This window comes from Rhodamnia argentea, chromosome 5, assembly GCF_020921035.1.
Source record: "Rhodamnia argentea isolate NSW1041297 chromosome 5, ASM2092103v1, whole genome shotgun sequence".
Lineage (NCBI taxonomy): Eukaryota > Viridiplantae > Streptophyta > Magnoliopsida > Myrtales > Myrtaceae > Rhodamnia > Rhodamnia argentea.
In genome coordinates this window covers 11,020,314-11,042,645 of record NC_063154.1, presented here as the reverse complement: position 1 = coordinate 11,042,645, position 22,332 = coordinate 11,020,314, and the positions used below count along the sequence as shown (strand labels likewise).

The window sequence follows — 22,332 nt, the reverse complement described above, 5'->3', positions numbered from 1 at the left end:
AATTTAAGAATAATTTTATATTTTTTCCTTTTCGATTACATCTAGAATTCCAGGTGGATTACATACGAATATAATCATTCAAACATTTCCTTAACGAGATCAATGACTACCCTACAAGGGCCCTAACATCTCATCATAGTCAGGACAGTTCTTCCCCTGATGAGGTGGTCATATGTTGGACCACACACCGAGAAGTTAAGGTTCTTGGAATGGACAAATGGGGTCTCATTGACATTCTTCCATACATGAATTTACATGCATACACTAGACAACCATATTATTTTTATTAACTCTTCAAAAACTGAAATTTGAAAAATGATGGACTATTTAAGAATATTACTAATCAACAAAAAATGTCGAATCTCGAACTTAGTTTTAGTTTCTTTTTATTGGATTTTTCCAGGGTGGACGTGACACACCCACCAAAATGATGGAGTTAGGGAATACTTCGAGGACCCTTGTTTTTCATATGAGGCATTTTCACGTGAGCTTAGGAAAACTAAAATATGATCCAATTACATGTTACCCATGCGCACGGAATGCGGGAGTTCGGGGGCAGCGCCCCGATATGGGTGTCCCGTTGCCCGGTCGGCGGGTGGAAGTTCCGCTCATCGATAAGCGGACTGTTGTCCCACTCGCCGGTGAGTAGGGGGGTTCGGAGGCGTTGCCCCCGAAACAACAACGGATTTGGACTTTTATTTAAGTTGGCCCATTTATTGAGGGATTAAAGGGGTTTTGGATAGGTTTAGGTTTTAGTCCCGTTTATGGCATATATATTTGCTCATTTTTAGCTGATTATTATAACGAGTTGTGCGGTTATAAACCAAAATCATAGTGAAATCTCTTTTGCAGAACGTAGCTTTATTTTGGAATGAATATGGGTAAATTGTACGTATTCTATTTTTCTTCTATTATCTATGTGATCGTTTTGAATCGGTTTGCGATACATCCCTTCACCAAAAGTGTGAAAGATCAACCTCAATTGTTATCACCAAACTTGCTCCTTTTTCCTTTTTATTTTCCCTCTTTGTTTTTTTCTGTTTCCTTTTTCCCGAAATAGCTGTCCCGAGAATTTTAAATTGGCGAAAGGGGAGATTCTTGTCCTTTTGATTGTCTCAATGATGACTTTAAAGAATTTGAGAATGTCTTGAAAATCATGCAAAAGTTTCTTCCTTGAGGAAATGATGGCCACGAGGCCATTCCACCTAAGATCATCATTACCCCCAGTTGAATAACGCAATGTTTCAATTATATATAGCAAATTGGCAGGAATGTGATAAGATGCTTCCCTTAAACAAATATTAGTTGGTGGCCAACAAAAATAGTAATAATTGAAGGTTGGAAACTCTCTCTCTTCTCTCTCTCTCATATGTCAATAGTCTCGATCATATAGTGACTTTAATTTAATGAGGAAATAGCTGTATCTTGGGTCTTTTTGGAGCCTTTCCAGTTCTGTAACCTTATAATAACTGATCGACAATTAGTTAATTGCGATTCTTAATCTAAGGCATTCTACCATAAACAACTCGAAAAAAGCACGTAGAACTAGTACAATCGACCGGACAAGAAGGAAACATGTTCTTTACTCCATGAATTCGTCGAGGTTGCTTCGAAATAACGGATCGCGTGTGCGAATGCATGAAGTCAATGGCCTACAAATCAAGAATATCCAGGTTGCTTCTTTCTTGTAATTTTATGTACTTTAACTATCCGAGATTTCGTGAATGCAAGAGCCCTTTTATTAGTAACCTTACATGAACAATGAGCCCTTTTTTCACCAAGCATGAATTGAAAGAACTTATGAGCCAGTGTACTTTATCTTAGCTCTATTTTTGTATATATGGCAGTTCGATTAGTGCTAAATTTCCGAGCCATCTTAAGGACATACATTCTCATATCGATCTAATGCATTATACATGAGCCTTATTTCATTTCTACACCCAAAAAAAAAAAAATAATCCATATCAACGGTGATAAATGTGGAATGTGTTGCAAAGATACTACACAAACTAGGAAAAATTAACAAGAAAGTGCTAAATCTATTGTAATTGTATCAATTTAATTTTAAATTTTTTTGTCAATTGAGTCATAAACATTTTACATTTATTCCATTCAATCCATCCGGCAAAATTTGACTAATCGGCACTAACATTAAAATTTTATTTATTTATTTATTCATTTTCTTTTCTTTCTTTCTTTTGCTTCTCTTTCTTCTTCTAGCCGATCCCCGGATCGGTGATCGGCCAAAGGCAAAGGCCAATGAGGCTTAGCATTGCCATTGCTAGGTGAGACCGAGCACGCCCAACGACGGTGAGGTCGGGCCTCGCCAGATCTAGGCGAGGCCGACTTGATCCCAAGAGGCCGACCCTTGCCTCCGACCGATCACCAAATTGGCCATCAGTTGGAAGAAGAAGGAGAAGGAAAAAAAAAAAAAAAAGAAAATTACCACATTAGCGTTGCTCACTATCTATGTTAGCATCGATCGGTCAAATTGGCCGGATGGATTAAATTGATATAGATGTAAAAGGTTTAGAACTCAGTTGATAAAAAAAAAAAAAAGATTAAGACTTATTGATATAATTTCAAGAAGTTAAAATTTTTTTGGTAGTTTTTCCAGAAAATTGTATAGCTAACATTGCTCAATGTGTATAGTACATCACTTAACAAAAGCGTTCTACAAATCCTTTACATCACTTAAATGATGTGCTACTTAAGATGAAGGGGATACAAATTTATTCGAGAATACGATGTGGTAAGTAGGAGATGGACCAGCTTGACAGGACACCCTTGATTAGTTAATATGTTTAAAATCATAGTAACACTTGATTAGCGCCACCTTCTTGTCATTATTGAGGATGGGCCCACCAAACCCATCAATCAATTCTCCTCCCATTTTTTACACAATTCCAAGGCATGTTGTTCTGAAGGAACACACAGAATTAGTACCGACACGATGGTTATCTGAAAATAAGTTGATTGTCGATAATTAAAATTGATCACATCGGTTAATATATCAACAACGTCTAATGTGTCACTAAATACTATACCCAATAGTATTCAGTGTTGGATCTAGCATTTTATCTCTTCTCTTTTGTAAATAAGTAAGAAGAGGAAATTACAAAAAACTCCCCTAAACTTTAGGTTATTACACACTTATCTCCGAACTCTCAAATGTTACTTAATACTCCCCAAATTTATTTTGTTATTTCCTATCAGCATGCATGACTTTTAAAGGGTAAAAGTACATTTTCATGTCACTATTTTAACGAAATCTCATTTTTACATTTAATTGTTGTAAAACATAAGAAACTATAAAAGAGGAAGAAACTAAATTAACTAGTACTATTAATTATAAGAAATTAATATTAGCAAATTAAAAGAACTGTAATTCCATGACTACAGCCACTTTAATTAAACAAAATTTATGTACTTTAAGGAAAAGATAAACATAAATAAATTAAACAAAAAGGGAAAGGCCTCGATAACAAAAAGTACGAATTATACAAATTGATTACTCTTTATCTATATTTAAAGGGTCAATAGATTTAGGAAAAATGATTGATTAATAAAACTTTAAGAAAATTGTAAAGGCAAATGATTACATCAGCTCATGAAAAAAACTGATTAATCGAATTCAATGTGATATTTGCAAATTTTTAGTAATCAATCATTTCTTGCATTAATTAACCGTTTAAAAAAACACAATTAGTAACAAATTTTCGTAATTGCCCTTTTTGTCATTGAGGCCTTTGTCCATTTTAGTTAGTCGTGTTTCTTTTTCTTATAATATTTTAAAAAATTATCTTTTACTAATTAAAAATTAATAGTTATATGCAAATTGTAACATCTTTTCATCTATGATTTTTTTTAAATATCATAAAAAAAGAAATTATGCTTCAATTATGTATCATTAACGGGTATTATGAAAGTTCTGTTCTATGTAAAGCTTATTTTTCGTGGTATAGTTATAAACCAAACAAGATTATGTTGTTGAAATAGCCATTTCATTTTGTAAACCAAAGTAAACAATAGTTATTTCATTCATATTCCTACTTTATTTTACTCCAATGGATGATTATTCCATTGCCGTCTTATTGCTTTCCATGAAGTAAACATATTATTGGACCTTTTTTTTATCTGATGTGTGTTTATTAGAGGGTCTTATCAACGAGTACCTTCAGGACATTGGTTAATCATATACAATAAGAAAATATTTACTTTTTCAATATACTGATTGCGTATATTGTATAACAAGAAAAAAATCGCGCTTTGAAAATGAGAAATTTTCTTTATCCATATATGTAATAGGTATTTCCAGGACACACTCATCAAGAAAATCTTGTTTTAAAAGACTTTTGTTGGTGTTTATAGTCCTTGTCGTTTTGGTGATAAGTGTGCATTGATGTTGAAGAAGACAAGCTCATTCAAGACCCAGATCTGTTTGCCTGTGCACATCTTGAATTGGGTCTCTAAAGACTGAAATTTCTAAATCATGTAGCAATTAATTTTAGATTATGTTACGCGGGATGGAAGACGGCAATAACCATTGCTGTTTTGGACTGACTTTGCTGAAGATTCCAGGATTAAAATAAACAACGAACCATTTTAAAATTCACCCGCGAGTGATGTATATTACTTCTATCATGGACCCTTCTGCGCTTTAATCATCTGCTCCAACTAATTTACCAAAAAAAAGATTTTCTGTCTTATTTCCACGCCTCGCTGCAGCTTAAATTATTCCAAGAACTGCTCAGTTTCCTTAAAGTTGCAAATTTTAACGTTGTTCTTCTTCTCTGGGATGGGGAAGTGCGAAGCGTGTGAGCGGGAAGCAACAGCAGCGTATGACATTGCATAAACTGCTGTACAATCTGACAAAGATGACGTGCGATGCAGTGAAAGAGCCAAAGGAGATAGGTGTCTTCTTCACGGGGTTGCTGCCCTCTGTTGCAGATGTTTGGCCTCTCTCTCTCCTTTTGCTTTTATTTCCAGCGAATGGCCTCCTTACCGCCTTTTTGTTCCCTTCTTCCTATTTGCAATTTTTAAATATCTTTCTTTTGGGTGTCCATTAAAATATCTGATCACCGCAAAAGCCAACCTTTTAACGCCAAGCGATAGTGCAAGATGCAAATGCCATAAGGAGCTGTTTTCTATTATTATTATTTTTTTGGGTCTGAGGAGGGGGTCACATCAAGCAATCAAGCACTCCGACCTTCTTTACCTTTCCTGAGGTAACACAAAGACCACTGTGTTTGTTCGCACACAGGACCAGGACACCTGGGTTCGCCTGATTTCTGCTGCCGACGTCGCAGCTTTTTCGTTTTTCAAGATTTCCTTTGGTTTTTGCAGAAATTTGGTTGGATGGGTCTTAACCTATGTTGCCTGATATAGTGAATTCTGTCATACCCTTTTGCAAGGGGTTGTTTGGTTGAAGGGGGTGATTGCGAATCGATTCTTGATCTGCAAATTCCAGTGGCTTGCGTGATTTTGTGGGGGGTTGCCGGTTTAGCTCAGTAATGGGTGGAGCTGTGTGGGTTGCTCTTGCTGCTGCCGTTGGTAATTTGCTTCAAGGATGGGACAATGCAACTATTGCTGGTAATTTTGCTCTTTTCTTGGTACCTCTTCTGTCTTCATGTAGCTTCATGAGTTCTAGTACAAAGTTCTTGAAGTTCCACGCCCTTTTTATCTTTCTTTCTACAGGTGTTGTGATTGTGACTTGCGAGTCTTTTTAGATTTCAGAGTGATTCTTATCTACTGTAACTGCTTATTGTCGTGCTTCAAAAACTCTTGCTTTGTTTTGAGAAATTCTCCCCTGCAATCCCAATCTATAAACTGATATGATCATCTTTCAAAAGCAAGAGAATCAATAGAACCTTGACATTAGTTTCCTTTTTCTGTTTCTGAATCAGGTGCTGTTTTGTACATAAAGAGGGACTTTAATTTAGAAAGTGAACCGGCTTTAGAAGGGCTAATCGTGGCCATGTCACTTATTGGTGCCACTTTGGTTACTACTTGCTCCGGAGCGATAGCAGACTGGCTTGGTCGCCGTCCTATGCTAATTATTTCGTCAGTGTTTTATTTTGTCAGTGGTCTTGTTATGCTGTGGTCCCCCAATGTTTATGTGCTACTCCTTGCAAGGTTTTTAGATGGACTTGGTGTTGGCTTGGGTGTAACTCTTGTTCCACTTTACATATCTGAGACGGCCCCACCAGAGATAAGGGGTACGCTGAACACGCTGCCACAATTTACCGGTTCTGCTGGGATGTTTCTGTCGTATTGCATGGTTTTTGGGATGTCTTTGATGGAGTCTCCGAGTTGGAGATTGATGCTTGGAGTTCTGTCGGTTCCCTCCCTCGTTTATTTTGTGTTGATGATATTTTTCTTGCCTGAGTCTCCACGGTGGCTTGTGAGTAAAGGGCGGATGCATGAGGCTAAGAAAGTCTTGCAGATGCTATGTGGCAGAGAAGATGTATCTGGTTAGTTGTCTGACTACTTGTCATGCCAATATTCCCTGAATGAAATTTATTCTCGCTGGTCGATCTTCTTTTTATAGGATCCGCAATCTGCTTGTACGGTGGAATTATGTTTGCAAGAAGTGTCTTGCAATACATTGTTGCACAATAGTCACTGGACTATTAGCGGGAGTCAAGTGGAATGGGAACTTTTCCTCAATGCCTGCTATTTATAATTTTGGAATGTGTTTCCTTGATTCTGATATACCTATTGAGATTCAAAAGTTAAGCGTCATATGCTGTGTAGGGCGGTAGCATCCTGTGCTGAAACTAGCTATGATATCTATAATAAATCAACTCAAAAACTTTGCTTTTGCATTACTCGAAGCTTAGTCTTAACCACAACAGATGAAAATGAAGAGCTGATAAATTTCAGATGAACAGGTGAGATGGCTTTGCTGGTGGAGGGATTAGTGGTAGGGGGTGAAGCATCCTTCGAGGAGTACATAATTGGCCCGGTCAATGATCACATGGATGACCATGATATATCCAATGAAAAAGACCAGATCAAGTTATATGGCACCGAACAGGGTCTTTCGTGGGTTGCCAGACCCATCTCTGGGCAGAGTGCTGTAGGTCTTGTGTCTCAGCACGGAAGCATGGCAAGCCAGAACGTGCCTCTCATAGACCCTCTTGTGACCCTCTTTGGTAGCGTGCACGAGAAGCTCCCTGAGGGAGGAAGCATGCGTAGCATGCTTTTTCCTCACTTTGGCAGCATGTTCAGTGTCGGTGGTAATCAACCGAGGAACGAGGAATGGGATGTGGAGAGTGTAGCCAGGGAGGGCGAGGAGTACCAATCCGATGCAGGCGCCGGTGATTCAGACGACAATCTGCAGAGTCCATTGATTTCACGGCAAGCCACAAGCTTGGATCGGGACCTGGTCCAGCCTGCCCATGGAAGTGCTTTTAGCATGAGACATGGTAGTCTTGTGCAAGGAGCCGGAGAAGCGGCTGGGAGCACAGGCATTGGCAGCGGATGGCAACTGGCGTGGAAATGGTCTGATAAAGAAGGCCCGGATGGAAAGAAGGAAGGGGAGTTCAAAAGAATATATTTGCACCCAGAAGCGGTTCCAGGGTCACGGCGAGGTTCTATAGTTTCGATTCCCGGGGGTGAGGGGATGCATGGAGAATTCACCCAAACCGCCGCTCTGGTGAGTCAACCAGCTTTGTATTCCAAGGAGCTCTTGGAGCAGCATCCGATTGGTCCAGCTATGGTTCATCCAGCCGAAACCGCCATGAAGGGGCCAAGTTGGAAGGATCTTTTTGAACCAGGAGTCAAGCATGCTTTGGTTGTTGGTGTGGGGATTCAAATTCTTCAGCAGGTGAAGTACAGTAGCTGATAGTTTGAGATTTCATTGAAAAACTATTTTCTTTCCATATGTCACTTCAATGATCTACTTCTTCCACGAGGAAACTAAATTTCACCTTGCCGTTAGTTATTTTCTCTGGTTTTTAGATATAACATGTCTTGGCTTCCACTTGGTAAAGATGCCGATGCTATATCTAGAAGATCACCCAAAACAGCATGAACGCTAACCCCGGCTGTCATTCTTGAGCTTGTAGGGTATTGTCTGGACTTTAATTAATGATGTCATACACTCATACCAACCTATACGGGTAGTAAGGATATTGTGGTCGTGATTAAATGTATCTTTTCTTCTCAATTAGTGGCTTTAATCCTGGCACACCAGTGCTTGATGCGTGACTTTATCACTGTTTTTTCCTTAGATTTCGAGAGGTCAATGTTAAGAAGGTGGCGGTACCTGCATGTTTGTTTAGTTTATGTTTTAACAGGATTGATGGTCCAGACAGCCGTTGAAATTCTTTTGGTCCTAGAGTCTCCTTTGCTTGAGCAATGTTGCATGATATGGTTATTATTTGGCACTCTAGGGCAATTTATTGCTTTTCTTTACAGTTAGATACTCTCCACAAAAATGGATGCTTTCCTCCTCTACATGAAAAACCTGATATTGGCGGCACTTCTCTTGAATTTTTTGACATTCTTGAGCTTGATTGCAGCATGTTAGATTAGACTCTTAGTAGTATAGTAATCAAGGCTAATTGTCTTCTTGGAAAGTTTCCCAGTAATATAAGCACTCCGGGTGAATGGCCAATCTTGCATTATTACTATTTTCACACAAACCTTTGCTTCATTTTTTTGTCCCTTTGAACTTACTCGTGATTCTCATTCAAGCAGTTCTCTGGAATAAATGGGGTTCTCTACTACACTCCCCAAATTCTTGAGCAAGCGGGAGTTGGAGTTCTACTTTCGAATATGGGTATTAGTTCAGCTTCTGCATCTCTTCTCATTAGTGCCTTGACGACCTTGTTGATGCTTCCCTCGATTGCCGTCGCCATGAGGCTCATGGACATTGCTGGTAGAAGGTACATGATCCAGAGCTATGCGTCCTATCATTCCATTTTCTAGTATAAACTTAAAATTAAGCCATATACTTGATATATTTCTTGTTGCTTGTTTAATCTGTTTTGGTTGTCACCTCCATTGTGTGCTTTATATCCTCACAGGAGCCTGCTGCTTGGTACTATCCCGATCTTGATAGTGTCCCTCATCATCCTAGTCATGGGCAGCGTCATAACTATGGGTTCTGTTGTTCATGCGGTGATCTCTACCATCAGCGTCGTGCTCTACTTCTGCTTCTTCGTGATGGGATTCGGGCCGATCCCCAACATACTCTGCGCCGAGATCTTCCCCACCCGGGTCCGCGGGCTCTGCATCGCCATATGCGCGCTCACCTTCTGGATCGGTGACATCCTCATCACGTACTCACTGCCCGTGATGCTCAAGTCTGTGGGCCTCGCCGGCGTGTTTGGCATGTATGCAGTTGTGTGCCTTATATCGTGGGGTTTTGTCTTCGTGAAAGTCCCCGAAACGAAGGGGATGCCCCTTGAGGTCATCACTGAGTTCTTCTCCGTTGGGGCGAAGCAGGCCGTGGCCGCAAAGAACAACTAATTGCATGGTTGACGTCGGATAGAGAGTTGCTTGAGTTTTCCAGTTTTGGGTGGTTGTCCTTTCATTTTTCTTGGTGTTGCCCTCCTCCTTCCCTTATTTTTCGGTTGAGAAAGCCGGGAAAGTGACTTCTTTGAGGACTGCAATTTGTAACTTGTTCCGACTTCTATTCATTTGTTACATCTGGATTTACCTTTTTGTATATGGCACAGTTTTGGACTTCTAAGGAGGCTTATTCAAAGTTGGAAGGGGAGTCTCTGCTAATTCTGGCTTCAGATGATATGCTTCACTTGTTTGAGCTGCACTGGACTATTCTCATCGGGTCAAGGCGGTCCCCGTCTGCCGTTCGTCCTTCCTTTGTTGGTATTCCGATCGCAGCTACTTATCTGGAATCGTCAGACGTCATATCCTTCGAAGAACGAAGTGCATTAGTAGAGGAGTTTGCTACATGAAGATTAATACCTCAGCTTCGGTAGTCGCTCAAGATTAGTGCTTGGTATTTTGACAGCTGATCAAAGAAAACAGAGAGCAGAAGAACCTCCGCCGATTCACGAGCAATCGTGAATGAGAAATGAACGGGCCATCGGACCCTGTAGCCTACAATGAAGATCTTTGAGGCCCATTAAACGGGATCCGTCTAAAACGTTGCCTTGCTACGCAGATGATGCTGTTCCGTCCACGTGTAAACATTTGCAGCATCCTCGGAGTTGAGAAACGGCCGTACTCGTTGACCACGTCGGTCCTGCGAAGTGTGAAGTCAAACCCACGGGAGAGCCGACAGAATAAGTCGCCGGAGCGACCCAACACGACCGTCTAAAGAAAATGGCCGACGGGTTCTTCCCCAACACCATGCCGGACTTTGTAGCAGAGATGACAGCTCTCGGAGAAGATGATGGGGGAGGATTGGTATCTCCGTTCTTGGTGCGGTTGTGGGTGGGCTGGTACTAGGTTGGAAATGTCTATCCAAATTGAATCGTTTAACTCGTTTTGACTCATTTTCATATAATACAAATATAGTGACTTGTATCGCCGGGCTACTAATGCCCATGCTCGGGACGCCAAGTCTGGTAATATAGAGGCCAAGCCTCGAGTCCTCATGGCGCCCGTGCCTACATTCATAAATTTTTAATTTTTTTTTAAAATTTTGTATTATTCATTTTCTTTTTTTTTCTTTTATCTTCCTCCTTCCTCGCCGGTAAAGACCATAGACACGGCTGATTCCGGCGAGCTCGAGCTCACCGATGGCCATCGTCGGACAATGGTGGTGGAGGTAAGAGGAAGAAATAAAAATATAAAAAAATATATATTATTGAAAAAGTCAAATTTTCCAAAATATTCAAAAAATCTATTTATAAAGCACTTAAAATAGTTATCTTAGCTAATCAATTTATGACCCACCACTATTAATATGGGTTAAAATAGGGGTTCTAGACCCATTTTGCCACTTCTAGCTGGTATATCTAACATTACTCATATAATTTAGGAGTTAAAATCTGATTTCAAGCCGATTGTATTCGATGTACGGAGAAATTTTTATTCTCTTGAAATCATAGTTAATAATTGGGATTAATCAAATTTATACAATTGTACATAGTTGGTAGCTAAGATAAGTGCATTATCTTGAGGAAATAAAATTTTTATACAAGGAGTGTCACTTTTTTGGTTGGAAACTAAAAGTTGGTACCATCATGCTAAGTCGGAGCATTATTGTATAAACTTTTTTTTATTAGATAAAAAAGTAATAGCTCGAGATGAGAATAAAGCAGAAAATAAATTTGTTGGGCTTCTATATATTTTATGTTCTGAGAAAGAGCGCATGAGCCTATAACTTTATTGGATGACGATCTAATATCAATCAATGATATGCACATTCAAAAAGAGATATATGGCCAATCCTAAAGATACAAAGAATTGAGGAAAATATTTAAATGATGTCTAATGGAAAAAAAATATATATCTTAGAGTAATATTTCTAAATTTGATTCTCTACCATTTCACTAGGAAGTTGTCAGCTGCTTTGTCCTTCCCGGTCCTTCCGCTGTTATTTCTCGGCCCCTTTAACGGCTATGTCCTTTTTGTTCCACAGTCATCTTCGCACAAACACGTTAGCGACATCAGTAGAGACTTGATATCAGCATCATCTAATGTTCATTATGCGCACGTGCTCGGTATCCTTAGTTTGTTGATGATGTCCACGATTGATCCGTGAGAAATGACTTCTCGATATGTTATATGATAATCATTTTGAGTATATCAGCATCCAAATACCCTCGTTCGAAGAAAGATTGACTATGATATTTTCTACTCTTTGTGAAATCATCATCACATTAGACTTGTCCTCTTACTCTTTGTTGAACTCTTAGGGGTCCTTGTTAATCACAATCAGTCTTGATCCTGCAGTAGGCATATGTACACTAATCATGGAGATATTGGTACCAAGGATAGTTTTGGGATCATCAAAATCTCATGGGGATGTTTTGTCAACAATATTGTTCATAGCAGAATTGCTTGTCGATGACTATGATAATCAATCACCACAACACAATCATTGGTGTGCGAGGATGACTGATCAACAATTGATCTAGACTCCGTTGTAGAAAACTACATGAAACCGAACAAAAAAAAGTTGGTTAAAAAATAACTTTGATAATCAAAAATGAGGATATATAAAATTGAAAATAATAAAAATTGGAAACCTTAAAATCGAATAGCAATATTGGCTAGTTTGACCCATTTCATAAATTTGGGCCTAAATTTCCTAGATTCATATAAAATTATCATTTGAAAAAACATTTAGGATAGAAATGATAGGAAGAACTAATACTTCGTATCAAGAGGATAATTTGTTTTTTTTTTTTTTGTTAGTAATAATTTGATTATTTTGTTTGTATGTATTTTGATAACACAACATTTAAAAAAAAAGTTCTTAATATGGGAACTTTCCCATGCTTCAATCAAACTTCAAACGTAATGTATTAAAATTTGTGTTTCATTTATACATGCAAAAAAATAATGTATTTTAAATTATTTTAGTTGCATTAAAAATTAGTCTTCAATTTAGAATAAATTTTACAAAGTAATTAAATAGTTATTTGAATTAAATAAAAAATTAGAAGAGAAACAGTTTTTGAAACAGAAATTTGCGTTATCAAACGCGTTCGATTCTCTAAAACTCATCCAAGAAAAAAAGTCATTTTAAATTGAACATAGAAAACTATATTAACCAAAGAGAAATTTTTTTTTTTTTTTTATTTTTTTAAAATTTGCAAGTTATAATTACTTCTATAAAAGATTGACTTGCAATCATAAAGAGCGATCATGGAGCCTAAAATTATGGAAATGAAGTTGAGTGTAGAGACAATTGAAGAGTTGTAACCGGTTATATTTTGCCCGCGTAAGTAAGACTCTAAATTGAAATGAGCTCCACACGAGAAACTGATAGAGTTAGTTAATCTTTTCATTTTCGTTCATGTGATGAACTCCGACAGTGCATCGAACATGGAGTGCATTCAATTATCTGAAATAAAAGAAGGCTCGATATGTCAATAAATATAGGAAAAAGTAGTACTTTTTAGGCACGATGTTTAAGTGATTAACCATCAGAAAATGAAATAATAAAGGAATTAGAGCACAAAATGGCCAATCAATGTTACAAGAACTTGGAAAACTAGAAATGTCTTAGGGGTGCATGAAAACCATTCAATTTCTCAGTTTCTATCCCAAACTTATTTTTGAACAGAAACTTGTTTGGTAATGTATTTCTATTTTTCTATTTCTGAAACAAAACTTATTTTAGAAATAGATTTGCAACCCAAATCAGAAACAAAAATTTTCTATTTTTCGGTGAAACAAAAATAAGTTGTCTCAAGTCCTCTTCTCCTCATACATTGTCTCTCCGTGTTTCGTTCTCTTTGAAGAGAAATGGGTATTTTGAGCTTCAACATCCAGGTCTCGCTCTCCCTACAAATATACAACTTCATATTCAAGTTCAAGGATTGAATCCTCTCGCGCATCTTTGTCTCCTCCCCATTTTGGTTTTTCAGCTCACGTTTTGGGTCCAATTCGAGGAAGCTCGCGATTTCTAGGGTTTTATAACATCTTCGGGAAGTCCTCCTCGCAAAAGGTAATCGCGATTCTTGGGTTTTGGCTCCGATTCAAGGTCAACTCAATTAGGGCTTCTCGCCTCGGGCTCATTTGGGTTCTTCTTTCTCCGATCTCGTGCTTCTCTTCGCATGTCATCTCACAGAAGGTAATCACTCTCCCACCTCTTAGTAGCTTGTCATTTCTGTGGATTCGTTGTTTTATTGTCAAAATCATTTTGGCTAAAATGCACTTCTCACCTGAGGCTGTTCGGGTTTCTCTTCGATCTTGCTGAATTAGTGTGGTTTGGACTTTTTTGTCTATTGGAGATGTGGGTGGCTGGATAATGTCCGATTGTTCCTTTGCATAATTCAGTGTTGATTGTGCTAGATTCTACTGCTCGCAAAATTTTTTGGAGTTTGTCATTGTAATTTATTGATTTTTCTCATTACTTGCCGCGTGTTTTGGAGCCACCAAAATGAGTTTGTCATTGACATTTTGTAATTCCAAAACCACCAGAATGGTTGGATGTCTTGTTTAAATAAGAAAGAAAAATTGACCCTAGAGTTGGTGGTAGGGTAGGTATAACTCTTTTGCTTAAGGACTTTTTCAAAGTTGGTTAGCTTGATGAATTTTCCATTTTTCAGAAAAAGGGTAACGGCATGGAATTACAAACTTGAATTAGTGTGGTTTGGATTTTTTTTTTTTTTGTCCATTTGAGATGTGGGTGGCTGGATTATGTAACGCATTTTCATCTAGCTCCCAGGTATTCATATATTTCTTTACTAAATCATTGTGATTCATCCCTTAGTCTTTCTATTTTGTTGGAAGATGCTTTTATTAAGACAGCTTGTGAAACTTTCGGAGGAGCTACTTTTTTGGAGTTGGAGCTGATTTTCTTTCTCCACAGAAAATAGGGAGTCTACGGAGAATTCCAAAATGTGAGAGCATGTCTTTTGCAAGCAAAGCTAGAGTTGGAGTTGATATTATGGTCTCGGATGAGGAATTTGAAATTGCATTCATTTTGTAATTGGAACTAGCTGATATTAACATAGGAATTTTGAAACGTGCTATTTTTTGGAGTTGGAGCTGATATTATGGTCTCGGATGAGGAATTTGAAATTGCATTCATTCTGTAGTTGGAACTAGCTGATATTAACATAGGAATTTTGAAACGTGCTATTTTTTGGAGTTGGAGCTAATATTATGGTGATTTGTAAAATATGTGGTGAATCTGGCCATTTTACTCTAGTCTTAATTATTCCTATGCAGATCTTTTTAGCTGTCTTCTTACCCAATTCTTGCTTGGTACATATGTTGGTCTTTTTTAGTCAATGTGCGATATGTAACAGGATGGATTTTTGGAAAGGGAATGTTTCTTGTGATTCTTGAGGTAGAATTTAGGTTTGTCTGGTGATTCATTTATTTGTCTACTTGAAGATTCACTTTATTTCTTGGTCGTTATAGTAGGGGTTGATGTGGACTTGCACCCAGCCAATTTCGGTCCGGTTCAATAAAGGAATTAGTATTTTGTCTATAGCTCATATATTATTTGTGTTGATATTCTGTTCTAAGATGAGGTGAGTGAATCCCTCTTTTGCCATGAGTAGAATTTCAGATAGTATAAATCCAAATTTTATGCACGAAAATAACGACATTGTGTACTGTGAGTGTACAATGCCATTAAGTTTCAATTGCAAAACCACCTCAGGCTACATCGGTGCCTAAGGATTTTGATCCTCTCTCTCTTCTTTGTCTCCATTTTAGCTCCCGTCGTCCTCGTTTCCTTGAGGCTCAAGCACATTTCCCCGATAGGTACTTGTGGTCGTGTCTCTCGCAAGGCATGGCATTGGTCTTGGTTGCAATCTTAGCTTCGAGCAATTTGGTTTTTTGTTTTTAAGTCAAGGATTTATCGTGGATTATTTTTGTTTGAATCTATTGCTGTTGCAGGATGTAGAGAATTTTTGGAGGAGTTTTCCAATAGGGTATGAATCTTGGGACTCTATCAAAACTTCGTCTTTGCTTGTTTTTTTTTTTTTCGTATGATGTTGGTTAATTATCTAGAAAAACAAATTATTTTGTATGTTGGTCATACGAATAGAGTGAAGTTCATGTTTCAAGTGGTTTTGCAATTGAAACTTACTGTAACAAAAAAGCTCATGTTTATGCAAATTGGGAGATTGTGAATTTTGCAAATAAAGGTCCTTGGAAGTAAAATTTTGGAAATAGAAAACAAATAAAATTTTGTTTTAGAAGTAGAAATTTTATTTCGTTATCAAATGAATTTCTATTTCAGGAACAAAAATTTTATGTCGTTATCAAACACGTTTTTCGACTCAAAAACTCATTCAGAAATACAAGTAGAAAAAACTATTTTTGGTTAGAAATTGATTTCAGAAATAGAATGGTTGTTATGCGTGCCCTATGAACAGTAATAAGTTTAGTGTTAAAATATGACACATTGCTTCCTTTGCGACCCATGAGATTTGCTATTGTCTTTGACAATCCCAAGAAATAAATTGCACTGTGCATGTGACAAGATAAATAGGGGGTAAGATAACAGTTAACTTCCAATGAAACATGAAATAGGGATGTATAAGTATTGCAACCAAAAACACATACACATACGTACATATACATACGTAATGTGTGTCCAATTTTGCAATCCAGGCGGTCGTGGTTGGTTGGATTCTTAAGAAATTTCCAACTCAGGAGTTGGAGGATCCATTCAAATCCTATCAAGTGGGGCCAAACAGCTTTCGATAAGAACCATCTGGATTCAACCAATTCATGAGACTTACAGAAAACAGAACCCAATTTTGCATATCAATTAAGAAAAATGAATGTATCCTTAGTCCTTCAATATGCTAGTGTGGATACATTGTCATCACCTAGGATCCACACTCTTTGTCCAAATTTCAACATTTGCGATGTATATATATAAACAACAACAATGTTGTGACCTAAAAATAAAAAAAATAATTCTTAAGTTAATGGATTATCAGGTTAATTAGATGACTAACCTAATATGGACTCTCCCAAGCCCTACCAAATCGCAATTTTGTTTATTGTTCAAAATGATTCAAAGTTTAGAGTCGCCACTAATCATTTTTATGGTAGGTTGATTAGGAACCTAAATAAAGTACAGGGAGAAGTCCTTTATTTCTACGAACCAAATTTTTAAGTTTCGAGACTTGGTTACATTAATTAAAAAAATTAATACATTTTCGATATCTTAAATTTCATGAAAAATGCTAAGCTTGGCAACTCAACTTGAATTGATTGCACTTGATGATCAAAAGGAGTGATTTTTGGGTTTTCTCTTGCTAAAATGTATGCATGAATGTATAAATGCAAATGACATGAAACCATAAATTCTATCCAAATGACCAAATGATGCGCTCATGCAAAAATGCAACGCAAAACATGCAAAATTATGTCATGTTACCCTATATGCAAGAGTTAACTAACCAATTAAAGGACGCAAGATGACTTAATATTAATGTAAAACATGATTTAGAATGCAAGAAAATCTACTCTAAATATGCATGACATGAATACCGTGGATGACATACGAGCAAATATGCAATCATGCAAGAACCATATAGCATGCGAAAATTTTAATTAACCTAAACAACTTGCAATTTTAATTGAATGACTCAAGCATTAAACTAACTATCCTAAGATGAATGAACCTAAAGGGATCTCTATATGACGTGGGAATGACATGACAAAATATGATGTGCCACAAGTGATGTTCGAAAAATATAGTATGCAATGATACGGTGATATTCGAAAAGTATGATACGCAAGGTAACATGAAATATGAATGATAACACAGGATAAGCAAGATTACAGGAGATATGCAAAGATGCCATGAGATCATGATTTTTTTTTTTGCATTTGCGGCAATTCAAGATATGCATGAATGATTAAATTATCTTGATTTTATTCAAATAATTCAATAAGATAAGGCTTTTAGGAAACTATATCTTGGTTAAATTTTAATTAGTTAAGCCTTCTAAGAAACGGTATCTTACTAACTTTTTTAAGGAATTTTAGCATATATGGAATCCAATCAAGATATAGATATCAATCAAAGTCCACAATTCCAAGTAAAGCAAGAGAGCAATAAATACCAAAATCATGAATATCGGCTACTTCTTTTTTCGAAAATCATTGCATACCTCCTAATCCAAAATCGGCTTATTGAAAATAGCGGATCGAATCTAAATGATCATAGATTGGATCAACTAATTTTGCATTATCACTAAACCGGAGGGTCGTATCCAAATGATCACAGATAGGACTTGCCCAATTTAGGAAATACGCTGCCCTTTAAGAAAGAATTTTCCTAATTTGGATTATCGTTTTTATTCAGAAAAATATGCCCAAAATTATGAACCAATCCAATTTAATTCAAGCAAAATTTTTGAGCTTCCATGAAGATTAGAATTCTTTTGGTTGATCTTACAAAACCCCCCATTCTTGTTTCAATTTTTGCCAAAAATTTCAAGAGTCAGTTGATCAAAAGGAAATTCGGGTTTTCAAACTTTGATTGTTAAAAAACATATAAAGAAAGGTATACGATGTATATGCAAGTTTCAATCACCCCATCATATGTTTATAGCCTAAGCGACAAAAAAATTACGGTTTATTGAGCCAAAAATCTGCACCGAACCAAGCAATAAATTACTTAGTTTCAATCATGGCATCAGATTTTCGACAACAAATATATCATGCGATCAGTTTGATTCGATTTTTGAAAATTTGCGATCCCAACACTTTTGTTTTTGAAATTATCCCAAGCTATTAAGGTACATACATTCCGTATGTGCAAAAATCGTCTATGAGACGTGGTACAAAAAAGTTATGCCTTGTCAAAAGATGGCCTAATTTGGGTAAAAAAAATATTTAAGATATCATTTTCAATTTTTTTTCTCAATAAGGTGCTTCGAAATTTGGGGTTTAAAGTTTTTAAATCATCTCAATTATTGTGATTGGCTTTTTAGAAAATAAAGTATCACACCTATTTTTCGGCCTGATTCTTAGAAATGCAAGATTCAAACACCTAAATTATACGGTGTTACAATCGAATAACGTTTTTGAAACAATCGGGTGCTTTTCGTAAGTGCCAAAATGAAGTCAATGAGATTTCACGCTAAAAAGTTATACGGTGTTAAAGTTTGGCAAAATTTTGGTACAAAATTCATAATCATAATTTCTTTTGAAAAAAATTCCCAATTAGATTATTTGAAATAATTGACCTTATAACTTTTTAGACACCTAAATTTACTAAGCTAATCACGCCATTGTAGGGCCAAAAACCGAACCGAAAATATCATACATTATGCTCGGTTCGGATAAGGAAAAAATGACCTTTCTTTTTTTCTTTTTCTTTTTTTCTTTTTTGGGTTCAGATTATGTCGGTTGAGTTCATACCCCGAACCGAACAGCCAAAACATAATATCCTACTCGTAGTCACTTCCGGCTTACCTCTAAAAGTCGGGAAAAGTACATAAGTGCCATAACTTGTGTACGGCGTTCACTTGAGTGCCATAACTTTCAAAACATTCACTTAAGTGCCATAATTTTCAAAAATCGTTCACTTGAGTGTTACGTCAGAGCAAAATCGTTCACTTGAGTGCTACAGTAACTTTTCCGGCGTGCCACGTTAGCTTTCCGGCGCGCTACAGTAACTTTTCCGGCATGCCACGTCAGCTTTTCCGGCATCCACGTCAACATGGCATTCAAGTGAACGATTTTTAAAAGTTATGGCACTCAAGTGAACGCCATACAAAAGTTATGGTCACTTCTAATGTACTTTTTCCCTAAAAATCTCAAATCCCTAAATTGAGAAGCTAACCATTTGTTCAACATGGGCGTCTGTCATTTCTCCTTTGGGGACGTAGCTATGAACTGTCTCCCTATGACTAATAGGACCGGGGAACTTCTTCCAATAATTCCATTAAAGCTTCTATCTCGTCCTGGTTATGGACGACTACCTTCCTTCTGTTGAGGACTATATACGAAAGCGGAATAAGCTTCGTCACCAGCATTCATGGCGGTACACGCTTCATAAACCTGTCTGATGAACGCACTAGAAAGACAAAACAATTGGAAATCAGAATAAACAAAACTTGCAGTGCGAAAGCTTTGGTAGCAAAGCCTCAGTGTCTAAGTTTTATGTTGAATAAACAAATTGATTCTCCATCCGGGGTCACGCGATTTTTGCACCAATAGAAAGATAGTTAGCCAAACTTTCTAAAAACACTCTTGACGTGATTAGAAAGATAGTTGGCCAAACTTCCTAAAAACACTCTTTACGTAATTGGCTTTACTTTGATCATTCTGTTGAATAGTTGGTACGATATTTTCTTCCTAAAATACTCTTTGCGTGATTAGCTTTATCATGGTTTCTAAACGTTCTTTTGCTTAGTTTCATAAAATATTTATATGATGGGCCTTGTGAGAGTATTGAAATTCCTCCTCACTTATGATAATGATGTGCAGCTATCTTAAAACTATTGTAAGTTCAAATATTTTATTTATTCATTTGTCAAGTTTATTACGGATATATTTGCACGTGAAAAATATAACTCGTTTTTTGATTAAAAAGTACGGTAAGAAACAAGTTACCCCGGTTTGAATAGGGGTGAGTGCAGCTTCATCAAATCTATACCTATTCAAAGCAACCCATTTTTATGACCCAGAGCCGGACTGACTCGGACCCAAAACTATGGATTCATAGGCATACTATAAATGGGAAAATAACACAAGTGGTCCGTGAGCTATGACCCAATGTGGAATAAAATTCCTCAACTTTAAATTTGTCCAACGTGATCCCTGAACTTTAGCTCAATGTGCAATGTTATCCTTGAACTTTTGATTTGTTTAATGTGATCCATGAACTTTTGATACATGTTCAATCTAATCCATGGATGATATGAAAATATTCAATATAATCTCTGAACCAAAATTCCAAGGATTAATGCAATCTCTAAACTAGAATTTTAAGGATTACATTGAACATTTTCATATAGTCCAAGGGCTAACTTGAACATGTTCAAAAAATCTAGGGACCATATTGGACGAATTAAAATTTCAAGGACGACATCGCACATTGGGCTAAATAAATGACATCATAAAATCCTAGTGAAGCCTTAAGGCTGTGTTTGGTAGTTAGGATAAAAATCGGGATAGGATAAGATTTATCATATCCTGTGTTTGGCTCATGCCCGGGACAGGATAAAAGAGGATATAATGGGGATATAGCCTAGATATAATTATCCCATGGGGGAGGTGGGATAAGGGTGGACATGATTTCTTTAGTCCATGATATAAAAGCTATTTTTTTTGGAATAAAAAAATTCTTAAATAATAATTAATTTTTAATTACATTTGAATTCTAATATTAATGCTAACATAAAGATAAAAAATAATTTTTTAAATACACTTTTATGTATTTATAAATTTAAGTTTCTTTCTACTTTATAATATATATTTTGTGCATACACACTCTTAATATCCATATCATTACATATTTTAAGTATGGTAGTATAGTTTATTATTTAATAAAATATTTATTAAGAAATGATGGAACAAAATAAAAATAATGAAAAAAAGATATATACAAAATTAAAAAAATAAGTAAGTAAATAAAAATGAAGTAGATGACCCATATTTTAAATGAACAAATTCGAACTTGAAAATGATCTTTTTAAATCTCGAAGAATGTAGGACTATGAAATTTCTAAAAAAAAAAATAGAAATCTCTATCTTCTTCTCTTATGTATCTCCGGTTCATGTTAAAGTTTCAGTATTCCGTTGTAGTTTTTTTGTCCACGTTAAAACTTTACGAAAATGGTGAGAGAATCGAAACTTCTTCTCGATGGTAGGTTTTTGATTCACGTCAAAAGTTTATAAAAAAAAAAGAGTCAAAACTCATTTTCCTCCATAGCTTTATGGTTCATGTCAAAGTTTAACCAAAGTAATGAAAGAAAAAAAAAATTCGTAATTGCAAATGTGGATGATCATATTTTCTCTCTTTTACTAGAGTTGGGAGTGAATTATGAGAGATTCTTATATTTTCCATTTGTACATTTTCAGGTTCATTTATATTGATATGTGCAAATGCCAAAACAATGAACATAATAGGATATGTACATATATGACTTTATTACTGTGATTCACCAAACAATAGATATGATATGACAAAATTCTTGGATTTCATATCCTATCCTATCATATCCAATCTTATCCTGCCTAAAAATTTAGACAACCAAACGCAGCCTAAGGGCTTAGAGAAGGATATAATCAAGGTTTTAGTTCAAATTTGGAGGGAATCTAAGTCCAAAACTAGGGGAAAGGGGTCAAATTAGGCAAAACTAGCCATTTCCCCCTTTTTTTTTTTTTTTTGAAATTTTCTGAAAATTTTCTTAGAATTTTTTAGAATTTTTAGAATTTTTTTTATTTAATTTAAAAATGATCCGGAACGGGCCAAAAGACCCGGCCTGTGGCATAGGCACCCAACTTGGGTCTTGAGGGCCAGAGTTGGTCTAAGAAAAAAGCCAGCCTTGGGCTTGACCCAATTTTGATATTTTTTAGTGGTTTTAAAAAGGCCCAATCTTCAAACCCAAAAAAATGGCCCAATCTTTGAAGTACCATACCTCAATGAGATTAGTTTAGTACAGTAACCCCTCAATTGCAAAACGCTTTCCTCTTGGATAATTGGGGAGTCATTTTCTACTTGTCAATAGTGGTAGTTTCCTTAGA

At 36.5% G+C, this 22,332-nt stretch overlaps 1 protein-coding gene and 1 long non-coding RNA gene across 3 annotated transcripts; both read left to right on the top strand.

Moving 5' to 3' along the window:
• The first annotated feature begins 4,965 nt into the window (after positions 1 to 4,965).
• On the top strand, positions 4,966 to 9,728 carry LOC115747490 (monosaccharide-sensing protein 2-like). Of its 2 annotated transcripts, none has more exons than XM_048278794.1 (6): positions 4,966 to 5,228; positions 5,415 to 5,592; positions 5,907 to 6,473; positions 6,894 to 7,831; positions 8,707 to 8,894; positions 9,036 to 9,728. In XM_048278794.1, the coding sequence occupies exons 2-6, from the start codon at positions 5,514 to 5,516 to the stop codon at positions 9,478 to 9,480; spliced, it is 2,217 nt and encodes a 738-aa protein (XP_048134751.1). In that variant the 5' UTR covers positions 4,966 to 5,228; positions 5,415 to 5,513; the 3' UTR covers positions 9,481 to 9,728. The 2 variants fall into 2 exon arrangements, with proteins under 2 accessions (XP_048134751.1, XP_030539534.2); XM_030683674.2 differs by having other exon boundaries at positions 5,347 to 5,592.
• Positions 9,729 to 13,336: 3,608 nt separating this feature from the next.
• Positions 13,337 to 13,699, top strand: LOC115747491. Its single transcript, XR_004016131.2, has 2 exons — positions 13,337 to 13,425; positions 13,521 to 13,699. It is a non-coding gene; the product is annotated as an uncharacterized LOC115747491 (long non-coding RNA).
• The last annotated feature ends 8,633 nt before the right edge of the window (positions 13,700 to 22,332 follow it).